Here is a 13,036-nt window from a genome sequence, read left to right on the forward strand (position 1 = left end):
GGGAGACAACCATTACATGTATAGGGCTTGATAGCTCAGTTGTCAGCGCATTAAACCAGAGGTCGTTGGTTCAAATCCCAATCTATAGACGATGTGACCTCTGACGTCACTCGAAAACCATAACACGATTCGCGCGCATACCACCGGGCAAAACCTTTGTGTTTGGGCAGCCAGCTAGAAAGTGTATGCAATCTTACCATGAATACACGTATTTTTGCCCGGCGAATCATGACGTATACAGTGTTTTGTCAACAGAGGGCGGTTTGAATATCAACATAGGTCACATCGTCTATAGTCAATTTCTCTTTGCTCAACCCAAAAACATTTAAACTTTACCCGGTCAGTTTTCCGTGTGGTTCATAACTTAAAATTTAAAATGAAATAAGTAAACAAATGAATTAAAAATTGGCCAATACATAATCATGGTGACTGAAGCAAAAGCGAATGCAAAATAACGATCTCTTGCAGCTGATGAATTGAGTTGTATTACGGGTGAAAGCAATCGTGCACTTAAGGAAAAGTACGTCATTGCTTTTTGGAAGATTTAATCAATTCCTACCCAACAGTTTTCAATAAGCACAGAACGTAAAAAACAAATTTCATTGAATTCGGAGGCAATGTGTTGGGGAAAATAATGAAAAACAGTTGATGATTTGTTGGGGATTCTAAAAAATCTCACTTATTTCAATTGCAGCATTTAGAATAAGCAACAGCAGATTTCTGGTACCTTCAAATGCTATTTCCCACACATAAGCAAGGCGCTTCAGGATAGAAATAACGAATGGGTTTTTTTTGCCCTTAATTGAAGAGGATATGAAGAATGTTCTTTCCAACACATTATAAATCAAACTGTCAGACAGTATGTTGGCAGGTGAAAAACCCATACAACATGTCGAATAATAACAATGACTAAGGGAATACACTTCAAAGAGGTTATTAGTGTTCAAATATTATGACTTTCCCCAAGGCTAGGTTAACAATTGAACCATGACTGAACTATAACAAGATACAATTGCAATTGTTTGATTTGATACTGACATTGCAACAAAAAAAGGCGTCTTTCATATACTTCATGCTTCATTTATTGCAATCGTACAAACAATAACTGGGTCTGCAATCAGTCAATGGAATATCAACAATAACACTGGGGGAAAATGAAAACTTTCTGACTCCAAACAGTCCACTCTGCTCAGGTTCATGCACGTTAATGGCAGTGAAAGAATACAGTGAACATAACCCGTGAAGATTTAATTTTTGAATTTGTTAAGTGTTTTTGAGATAAGTTATCACCAAAATTCTGGACATTGATGTCCATGCAGGAAGAATAATCCGGAAGTGGAATACACAAACTGAGAAAAGTTTCAAAAATTTGACATTCTCCTCTCTTAAACCTTATTCCTTAGAAGGAAATTGTTTCTCAACTAGTGTTATATATTATTAACAGCGTCAGTGCTTTTTACCAAGTAAGTTTTTATGGTAATTATTTTTGGAGCAGTTACCCAATGTATACCCTGCCTTAAATCATGTTAATTAGAGTGCGTTCTCTTCTATTACCCATGTTAACTGGAGATATTGCATGATTAAGTCTTAAGCCTTGAGCAAGCTACCTTGACAAATACAGTCAATTAACATTAATAGCTAATGGCTTGATAAACACAAATAAACAAGCCATTAATTAACTTTACCAAATGGATCATGGCCAGTGTAAAACTAGGTGTTGTTTATCCCTATTATAGGTAAAGATTCTCAACCTAGAGATAAAGTAAACAAAGTACAGGGACCCTACTTCAAGCAGCTAAGGTTCTTAAAGCACTATTCATAAATACCTCTGACAGTTTCGCTATTCCTATTGGTAGAGAGCGCGTCACGTGGGTGTGTATAAACTTTTGTTTATGACCGGTAAAAAGTGTTCATGGGCGTGACACGCGACCTTGCACCTGTTCTTTTAAGACAGTTTCTTCATTCATATTGGTCGAGAGCAACGGCTGAAACAGTTGCGCCACATCACGTGATACGCGCAACACCCACAGCATTCCCTTATAAGGAGTTGTTTACACGAGGGCAGCAGAGGGCTCTACCATTTCATAGCTGGAGGAGTGTTGTGTTGAAAGAAATCATTTAAAAATTATAATTTTTGCATTTATTTTACTTTTTGACTAAAAAGTGATGATGTTTTGAAGTGTGTTGAATCGGTTTTCAACTAGTGGTTTAAACCTGCCGAGGCCTGGTTCTTGATAATTTACCTCGACTTTGCCTCAGTAAAATTATCAAGAACCAGGCCTCTTTAGGATTAAACCGCTAGTTGAAAACCTCTTCACAACACATTGATTCCCTTATTTAATCCTTAGGACACCCACTGCTAATACATATACATGTACATGTACATCAAGTTTTGAGCTGCCTCTAGCAATGCAAAGGTTGTTAGTTCGAACCCAACCAAAGTGATTTGGTACTGAGTATACAGTGCTTAATACAAGTTGGTGTAAGGTGGAAGGGTAAAACAAATAACAGTCTAATTAATAAAGTTAGTAACATTAATTCTGTGCTTATCAAGTAAGTGTATTTCACAAAAGGATCTAAAAGGTTTCATACATGTGCCAGTACACATGTACTTGAATTGACAAGTCATTAGGCGGTAACTTGGTGTGCCTTTTTCTTTGCTTATGGTGAGCAGAGATTGGCACTATTACATACTATGATTCTTCTATTGGATTTGAGGCATTGCATGGTGAGGTATCAATATATATTAGGTTTGCGGTAACACCATGTGTGTATCTACTTGCCAGGTAGATTATGTTTTTTTGAGAACTTGTCTTGCTTTATTTTCTACTACCCCAGAGTAGATTTTCGGAATTCGGGAGACTTCTCAGTTCTGAAAAGAACTGTCTTGTTTTTTAACTACTACCTGGGCAGAAGGGAGGAAATCAGCTGGGACTACTACTTTAGTTTAAGTGGATTGAGAGGACTTCTCGTAAATAGCTTCACTACCACGGAGGGAGTTCTTAATTGGTCTCAACCTTTCGACTAGCTTGCTCTAGTCATCGTCAGTAGACAGGACACTGATGAAGACCATTGTTTGCTTACGAAACAGCTCTACGTAATGGTAATATTGTGATGGTTCATTAGGATATCGTTCTTCAGATAGAATTTTCTTTTCTTCACACACAAGTATAAATTAATGAGAACTACAGGGGGTCAGGAGTCTGATGATATTATTGTGTATGGTAAATCCTTGAGTGCTCATTAACTAATTGAGGGGTTTTAACAATCAATATGGAATGCGCTAATAATGCAAAATACCTGACTTTGTTATGCGCTACACAAAACACAATAAATACTTGCATTCTAGGCAGGAAATATTTGCATTTGGAAGATTAAACCAAAAAATGTTAGCCAGGATGATTTCAGATGGAGAAAGTTGTTTGTTGTTCACTCTGCTGGAAAGGGCAACCAACCAAGTCAAGCATAAAATTACAAAATAAGAAAATGCGTGCAAGTACTACCGCTTAAACTTTAAACTAATTAAAAAGTCATCCGAACTCATTCATGCAAAAAATTAGATATACAAGCACACCCTCTCAATTTGTGCCACCCTTTCAATTTATGTACATGTGTTAACCTACGTTGAAACATTGATGGGATTGTGATTTGTTGATTACTTTTCCTGTCTTTTTGTTTATTTCCGATGTTGTTAATTGTTTTTTAATTTATTTTTTTAGGGCTTTTTGTATGGGGATGATTTTTCTGTATTATTCTTTAGTTAATGGGACAATTTAAAGAACTAAAAGTACTCTTCTTTCAATCATGAAACAGTTATATTTTGTTTAAATGTCATTTTTATATACAAAATTGCCAGTCAAACCACTTAAGATTAGAGCTAAAAAAAGATGGGGGTGAGGCCTAAACAAAAAAGGGATGAGGCAGAGAAAGGATAAAAGAAGAGGAATATGTAACATCAATCGAAGCAGCAGTTTGAAAAATAGGGGGCAGGGCGAAGACCAAACAGAACATGAACATATCTTCAATCAAATTGTAAATAAAGAAAGTTCTTTATGAATTATAACGATGAGAAAAAAAGAAATAAGTCTTGCCTCCTGGTCGCCAGTCTGCCGGATAGTGAGGTATCTGGTGATAACCTTGTCATTCAGAGATGCACTGAGGGAGCGGAACAACCAAGCCTAACCAGTGTTGACAGCGAGAGAGTTCATACCCCAACCATCTTTATATGTCAACCACTCGGGGATATCACACAGATAACTACAGTGATGCTTTCTTCATTACACTCAAACGAATGACACATTCATGTTGTTGATGAACCAAACATCTTTTAGCAAAGTGGATTTTGATTGATAAGTTTGATCGTGTTCACCAGTTTTTAATAACAGAGAGCGTTGTGATAAGAAGCATCTCGTATGAGATCCTTGGTGATTATCTGCAACATTCTGATGAGTTAAAGTGTGGTAGTTAGACGACTTGATGTGAAGACAAATTCAAGAACTTATTTTGCAAAGTTTTCCATTGGAAGAAGATCTTCAGAATTCATTATGATCTTAAAAGTCAAAAAAATAGTTACTGGCCTGACGTTTCGACCCTAGCAGAGTCTTTCTCCAAGGCTAAGTTCTCTTCAACTAAATGATCTTGATCTTAAAAGTTCAAACATTAATTTGTTGATGCCAACATCTCTTAAATTTGTTAATACTTTTATTTGAAGTATAAATAGTTTCAGATGTGCAGCACAGATGCCTCAACTTAAACTTACACGAGTGTAGAAGATGAGCAGTCAAGCTGCCATTGAGACCACTTCCTCACTTTGGGCTGTATAGAAACATACACATGTATGACATCATCAAAGATGGCTGTGGTGAACATCAGGTGATTCAGTTAATGTACTGTTTGAAGCACAGCCATCGGTTGTGCTCAGTTCTGGCTGAAGGCAGCATCTAGCATACATGTATGTGGCCACGATTGAAGGAAGAAGTTCACCTGTCCAAACTATCACCATGTGTTTTCTTGACAAAAGACGTGTAGCTTGCCGTTGGTCTAATACCAATCACTGGGCTTTCATTCCCTTTTCATAAGTTCACTATTCTCACGCTCTCTTCAGCCAGTCCGCATGTACTGTTTGAAGCACAGCCAACGACTGTCCGTATTTCTGGCTAAAACACAGCATCTAGCCTATGTCATGTATGTGGACACCATAGGAAGAAGACGCACAGCCGTCCAAAATACCACCATGTTCTTTCCTGGCAACAGAAGTGTAGCCTGATGTTGGTCTTTTAACATTATCACTGCAGTTTTATTCCCATTCTATAAGTTCACTATTCTTGCGTTATCTTCAGCCGGTCAGCATTTCAGTGTAACATGAATAGTAGAAGTATTTCCTCATACCATCTGGATTAAACTGGTGGAGGACACCAACATGAACCAACTATCGGTCTAAAGAGCAGAGGAACTGTGTCAGCACTGCCTATACAATGATTATCTGGAGTTGCTGTCACTCTAAGGTCCACACACCCAATACCAGGGACCAACCTTGTAATATCGTCATATATCACACACAAATTCTACTCTTGAATGTTTGTGTTTTATGGTGTGAGTATCCGCCTGAATGTTTACAATATTTCAGGCCAAGTATTTATCCACAAATGACTCCAGGATACAACTCTATTCATCTGTTCTAGTTGTTGGACAAGTTGAAACAGCAGTCACACAATTGTGATATTGAATACGCATATCAGTACCGGTAATCCTATCCCAGTTGAATGATCGGCGAACATCATTAGAAACTTCAGTTAAGTGGCAGAACCACCCAGAGGCTGAGACTATAAAACAACATGCAATTCTATCAGGCATCACAATTATATTGCATTATTAACCATCTGCTTCAAGCTTATGGGTGTCTCCCGAAATCTGCAATCAAAAACTATTAGTCACAGTTTCATATCCAAGTCCAAAATAATACAGCTGATCAACAACTCTCCCACACAATCAGCGAAAGAAGAAAGGACAAAACCTGGTACACACGGACGACAAAATCATGAACTCTAACAAGCGGAACTGTTTGACAAGACTAACCCAAGCACAAAAGTTCTGTTATTGTGTTGAACAATATGCAACTACAGCTAGTGTAAAATTGGCTCCGTTGTGGTTTAGACTATTATTAGTTAACTTTGTCTGAATATTTGAAGTAGGTTGACAAAGCCACTCCCATCATTAACTAAAATAAAAAAGCGAACAGTTTTTACTTGGTCAATCAATTCCTTCCCTAAACAAAAAGGCCTTTGTTTTTAAAGGAAAATATCAAGTAACAGGGATTATAATTCCTCAACCTTTTTTGATTGGCATTTAGAACCTCAAATGCACAGCATTTTTAGGTTTTTAAAAGTCTGTCAAAAAAGTCAAAAAGAAAAAGTATTTCTTGAGTGATAATGCCCTCTCATAGATGACATGTATATTATGGGTCATACACGCACGATCGATGACACTTTTTGAGTACATAAAACAGATCGCACAAGTACGATAATTATGCTTTCTGAGCTCATAAAATAGATTGTCCATGTACGACCATGGCACAAAAAGAGTTACACAATCAAATAAAACATCAACAAGGAAATAAAATAACAGTAAAAAGACAGTTATGTTATCTTTTAACATGGTGGCCAAATCTGGTGGTCAAATCTGAATGCTAACTCAAGAGGAAAGACTGAAAAAGGATTATCCATTGTAATCCTATTTCTAACTAATGACCTAGAAATGCCAATCATTGCCCTATACAATGAATGATTTCAATACATCATGATGGCTGGATCACACATGGGTGGACAACAGTGAAACCAAAGTAGGCGTCTCCTTCAATGACTTCTGTAGTAGGTGTTTGGTATTGTGTTGAAGAGCCCTTCAGTGTATTCAAGGTAACCATCTGTCATTTGGAATGACAGTCAGATTATTTACAAATACAGAAATAATGCTTCAGGTCAGGGGAAACAAATTAACACATATTTTTATAAAACCTCTGATCAGCCGAGGCGCACGAACGGAAGGACCAGCTTCATACTTTTTAAAACAACTACGAAGTGTGTGGATCAGTTCCTCTGATTTCTTTGTTGAACTACCCTTAAACATTGCTCATTTATATACTGTATTACAGGGTGGGTACACTCACAAGATTGAAGTCACAATGTGCAAAATGAAACATTGATTTTATTTCAAAGGTGGCCTGCAACGAGGCACCTTTTGTAAAGGCCCAGTTATATGACAATTTTATGGTGTTGCACTTTGTGAAAGAAAGTCCATACAGGTAAACTCTGCCAATGGCTGCCAAAAGCAAACATTATTCACACAACGCAAACCACTAAAGCGTGCAAGAAACCTTGATGAGTTTTTAACATGAATGAACATGATTACAAACTAATTAAAGGGGAAGCTTTGTAAGCATTTGACTATTAGAGAGCAGTTGATGAGGCAAGCATTCTACTTAAAACAAAGCAATGAAGCATGCTAGTGGTATGTACTCTGTTATCCATCATACAGACTGATCATTCGATATACTTAAAATTACAGTACATGTACATGTATGAACAATTGTAGACAAGCCACTCCCAACAGGCTTCAGAGATGCAACTATCAAAATTGCAGCAACAACAACAACATCAACAAAATTGCCACCGACTCAACAACTTTGCCAAGTTTGGTTTAGCTTTGCAGAAGGGTGGAAAATTAAAAAGAAATATTTTGTGGTGACACCATGTAGATAAATCTCTTTTTAGAGATGCTGAGCAGTCTCCAGATGGCAGACACTGTCTAGAACGTTGAGTCCTCCGGTTCTTCTCAGAACCACAAGTCACTCAAAAGCGGTTTATCTACAAAAATACTTCTTGCTGTACTTCAATTTTTTATGAAGCCTTCCATTGGGGGTTGAAAAGAGGCTCTAACTGCCACCGAACAACAATATTAACGATTAGGAAGATCGCCAAATTAGTGCTAGATAGCTCAGTTGGTAGAGCGCCAGCACGTTAATCCGGAGGTCGTTGGTTCAAGTTCCGCTCTAGAAAATGTGTCTCTGTTCAACCACAAATTAAGCTGTACCCAGTCAGTTTCCTTTGTGGTTTATTACTCAACATTTTTTAATAACAAAAAGGAAATCAGCTAATTAGCTGAAAAGTTACAAGCCTGATTCTTCGAATATTCCACATTTATAAAAATCCACAGAATTTGATCAGTGCATGAATCATTCAAATTCATTCTGTGAGAGTCACTCTGCCATTCAAAACCTTGTTTAAAGGGTTTTTAAATGACACACACAAGTATGATGTCCTCAAAAAAGTTATTTCGTCTTTCAAAAACTAAGTCAGTGTTCTCCCATCACAAAGGTCCACTGGCCACTCAAACACCCCAGGACCAGTCACCAGTGGTCTAGCTGACTAGTTCAATATTAGAAAACATCCCTGGTTCATTTTCAACAGGGACAAGTGAAATAGCTATCTATCCGCCAATCAGTACATCCCTCCTGAGGAGTATTAGTCATACGTGTACTTGGGTGCAAATGTGCTCGGTCACGGGAACAAATATCAACGAAATGTGCTGCAGACAGAAGTCAAGGTGCAAGTGAAAAGATGATGCACTAGTGAAATTAGGACGTTTACTGACCCTGCTGGCCAGTCACTAAAAAGCTTAAAGGCAAACCATATAAGTGTTAAATGATCAGTCTGAAACTACAAATTGGTTTAAATAAAGGGGGAGGGTTTTGTGCACATCAAGCAGCCATGTTGCGTTGTGGTACCCTTTACAAGGTTTTAATACAAATATATTTTCCTCAGTCATAGGAGTGCCCCTTACAAGAGGAAAATTGCTGGGCCCCTTTAAAGCCATTGGACACTTTCGGTAAACACTATTGTCCAAGGCCCACACTATGTGTATCACAACTTCTATATCAAATAACAAACCTGTGAAAATTTAGGCTCAATCAGTCATCGGAGTCTGGAGAAAATAACACGGAAAACCCACCCGTGTATCCGCGCGTTTCGCCGTGTCATGATATGTGTTAAAAATAAATCCGTAATTCTCGCTAACGAGAATTGATATTGTTCTACTGTTTTCTCAAAAAGTAAAGCATTTCATGGAATAATATTTCAAGGGAAGTCTTTCACCACTACCTTCTGTAAACCCTGTAAGTTATTTGTAAATCTGTGAACTTTTTTCTTTTTTTTCTGTACCGAAAGGGTCCAATGGCTTTAAGAGTGAAGTTCGAGGCCTGTTATGATATCTTTGTACAGTTATTTTACCTTTCAAAAGATGAAAAACTAAGTGCACATTGAATGATTAGTCAGAAACAAAAGCAAAAAGCAAAAAGCAAAAAGTGGGAGGGGGGTTTGTGTACATCAAGCAGCCACGTTACGTTGTGCCGGTTGTGCAGCTAGGTATGGTGGCGGCATGCCGTTGACTCTCCATTGCAGAGATGAGGAAATCAAGAGTGAGGAGATAGCTTTCCCCCGCTTACCTTGCAACGGAGTTATCGGACAACGCACTACTTCCCATGCGTTGCAGCTGCTTCCTACGACTCTGAAGCGCCTTGGTTTGACTGGCCAATGAAATAATCTCAGAATTGGTCAGTCTTCGCTTGAGCATTTTATCTCTGAGGAGTGAAGATGAAATGCTTTATGGGGTTTTAAACATCGACGGTGAACATAAAATGTCTCCCTTGGTCCTCGCAGAGTCTTAGTCACACACTTATAAAATTGATATTGATAAAAACCTTTATACCTGGTAAACGAAAGCATTATCAAAACATTTTTCAGCAGTTCTAAAACAACAACATTAAGGGCTAAATAAATCATATTTCATTGGACAAATCACTATTATGACCTGTCAAAAAAGCTCACAAAAATAGAGATAGAACAATTATTCTAGTAGTTAATAAAGAGAAGGAAATTACATGTAGGTTTTTGGAAATCATAAAATGGAGCAGAAATTTTGTCAATATTAAATGGGTGATGTTGATTGGTTAGTTCGTGTACATGTGTATGAATCACCTGGAATTTTAAAAAAATGGATGTTAGAAACCATTCCTGTGTCCTTCTAAATTTGTACAGACTAAAAAAATACAGACCGAGTGTATTATGAATCAGCCTGTACTGTAAAATGATAGATGGACAGGATTACAGAAAGTACTGGTGAAAGGATTTCCTCCAAAAATTGTTTGACAAATTTCCCAAACCTACAGTGAGATTGATGTAGACTCTTGTATAAAAAGTTCATATCGATAACGATTAGCAGTTTGGAGTGTGTTTAAACTTTTCATCTCACTTTTTTTTTCTTTCCTAAATTGTATTCAAGCTTTACTTTCCAGCCATTAAAGTGCACATTAACAATGAAGAATATTTTTAAGTCCCACTTCTTAATGTCAGAACCAACACTACTCAAAAGAACGGTTTTCAAATGGTGCTACTGCAAATCTCACTTAGTAATACTCCCACTATGAATACTCCCGCAGTTTCCAATCCTAGTTAGCCTTTATTAGATCAATGTGCATCACTGTTATATTTATGCTCTCCGTCTCCCAAAGATCACAAGAGCCAGTATTTCTCTTACCGTGGGCCAATAACTTGTTTTGTCTTGACGAGGTCCTCACCCTTGCCAGAGTCTGAGACGGATTCGGCATCGGCACCAAGCCCCAGATCATCATCCAAACTCTGGGAGCGAACCTTAGGATGGACACCTATGAAGGAAGAATGCAACAACGATGCAGGGAGTCAGTCTTCAGAGGATGGTGGACAAAGAAGACCAATTGAGATGTGAACTTGCTTGTACCATTCAACCATTCATCATCTTCAGATTTTATTTATTTCTTTTCTTCACAGCGCTCTCTCTATTTTAACCTGTCATCCAGGGAGTTATTTTTCATGATGGATAATGTAAACTCCAAAATGCTGTCTAAATAAATAGGTCTTTCACTTTCAGCGTGAAGATAACTTGGAGTGCATTATGTATCTAAAGGAAGTGAAAATCATCTCTGAGGTTTTTATTTTGCGTGGGTCTTGCACTAATTTGCTCTTTTATTTAAATATGATGGGTTTAGTTCCCACTTGTGTCCCTGAGTGAAGGCAAATCATTATTAAACAGAAAGATGGGGGCATTAAGTGGTAGATTATGGGCACTACCCACATACTCGATGGACACACGTAGGTCAAGTTTTAAGCTTCTTGGAAAAGAAACGATTTGTCTTGCCATTGCAATTGCCATTGTATGCACTAATGGGTGCATACTTTGAAAACAGCATTCTGCTTTAGCTTCAGATGGATGACAACTAGTTATTAAAATTGTATGGCTTAGTTTTGCCCCAAAAAGAATTCTTTAGAAAAAGTTTGTTTTCTTTTTTGACAGATGATGTTTCAAAACGAAAAACATACAAACAAATTTGCATACATCATGTATGTGAATGTCATTTAAAATGCAAGTATAAATTTTCAAGTCAAATTGGCCAAACATCACACCTAGCACCTTTGAATAAAAGTTATGAAAATAGATATTACATTAGGTTTGGTCACCGCAGGTTAGGATAGTTCACAGATTACACATGAGACATGGTATTTTGGCTAGCAATCTCATTTGGGTAAGCATAATTTTGTCATGCTTTTAAAGCAGCTCTTTAAAATTGGGCCCTGGTATTATGTTGCATACAGTTACCTTGGCAACACAGTAATGATTCCACCAAATTCAAGCAGTACTTGTAACTGGCTTAGGATGAGTATTTAGTAGGTATGGTTAATTAACAAGAATACTTCTTGTAGCATTTCCGGCCAATTTTCTACCTTCCGCCCAGGTAATGTTGTAATTAAAAAGCAGGACAGTTATTTTCAGAACTGAATAGGAAGTCTCCCGAATTACAAAATATACTCTGTAGTCGTAGAATATAAAGTAGGACAAGTTCTCAAAAGAACATAATCTACCCAGCAAGTGGATACGCACATGGTGTTACCGCAAACCAAACCAAGTTCATGATACCTCACCATTCAATGCCTCAAATCCCATTATAAAATACTTATTGTTAATTAACCCTACTTTATACTGAATATTCATTGTTACTCAGGACTATTTCTCCAGCTATTATAAAAGGAAACCATCCTACCGCTTCCATTGGATGTCTTCCGTCCAACGAGGGGGTTACTGCTTCTCCTCTGTGCATCTCCAGCGGTCAACGTAGCGTCCAGATCCTCCTGACCATCGATGGAGTCAACCCAGTGTTGGATGCTGTCCCTGCTGGAAGATGTGGACAGCTGAGAGCAGGAGAATGTGGAATCTGAACATGGAAACAGATAACCAAAAAAGTGTAGTTAATATAGACCATGAAACCAGAACACAGAAAGAAATATTTTAGGTCTTGTTAAAAATATTTCTGGTCCAGAGTTCATGAAGCCAGGCCTGATTAGTGATACTTCACGGAGGCAACAAAGGCAATTGCCTCCATGCCGCATGGCGCCCTTAAAATGCTCCGATAGAAATTTACAATTTCTTCATAGAGTGCTTTTTACCAAGGAGAAAATGCCTTGGTGCCCTTGCCTTTTCAAAAATGAAGCAGACAGGCCTGTCAAGCCCTGCTGTCAAAGGTACTTAAACTTAACTTTTTATTTTATCACATTATGCATAAGACAAATCACATTTTTCTATGTGCCGGTCACTCCATGAGTCAGGCTATGTACATGTACTGTAGCCTTAGATCTAAAAGGTCTTTATCAGGATCCTCGCTTTATCCCGATGCAAAACTATCATCTATTAAATCTTTGCAGTACCCGCTGCTAACACAAAACACATAGGGTTTGAACTGCCTCAAGCCACCGAGCTAGCTCAGTGGTCTAGTGGTAAGACATCTGGGCCCAATTTCATGGCTCTGCTTACCGCCAAATTCTGCGCTTACGATCGCGATTCCCCGCTTACGTGCAAGCGTCAAATTTCTGCACTAGCCTTGTAAGCGTTGAATGCCTAGTAACGTTGAGTACGCGCGCGCAGAAGCAAAAATTTGCCACTTACCCGTGAAATACGC

General features: G+C 38.0%; 1 protein-coding gene across 3 annotated transcripts in view; it reads right to left on the minus strand.

The window, feature by feature from the left end:
- Window positions 1–13,036, minus strand: part of LOC139939458 (uncharacterized) — a 106,880-nt gene that overhangs the window by 64,829 nt on the left and 29,015 nt on the right. For 2 of the 3 annotated variants that reach the window (XM_071935389.1, XM_071935388.1), the window contains exons 4-6: window positions 12,125–12,295; window positions 10,588–10,714; window positions 9,497–9,631 (exon numbers count right to left, since the gene is read on the minus strand). In XM_071935389.1, coding sequence (XP_071791490.1) covers window positions 9,497–9,631; window positions 10,588–10,714; window positions 12,125–12,295 — 433 coding nt within the window. The remainder of the gene's footprint in view (window positions 1–9,496; window positions 9,632–10,587; window positions 10,715–12,124; window positions 12,296–13,036) is intronic. The other variant, XM_071935390.1, reaches the window with a different exon arrangement.

Source organism: Asterias amurensis, chromosome 7 (assembly GCF_032118995.1).
Source record: "Asterias amurensis chromosome 7, ASM3211899v1".
NCBI classification, from domain to species: Eukaryota; Metazoa; Echinodermata; class Asteroidea; order Forcipulatida; family Asteriidae; genus Asterias; species Asterias amurensis.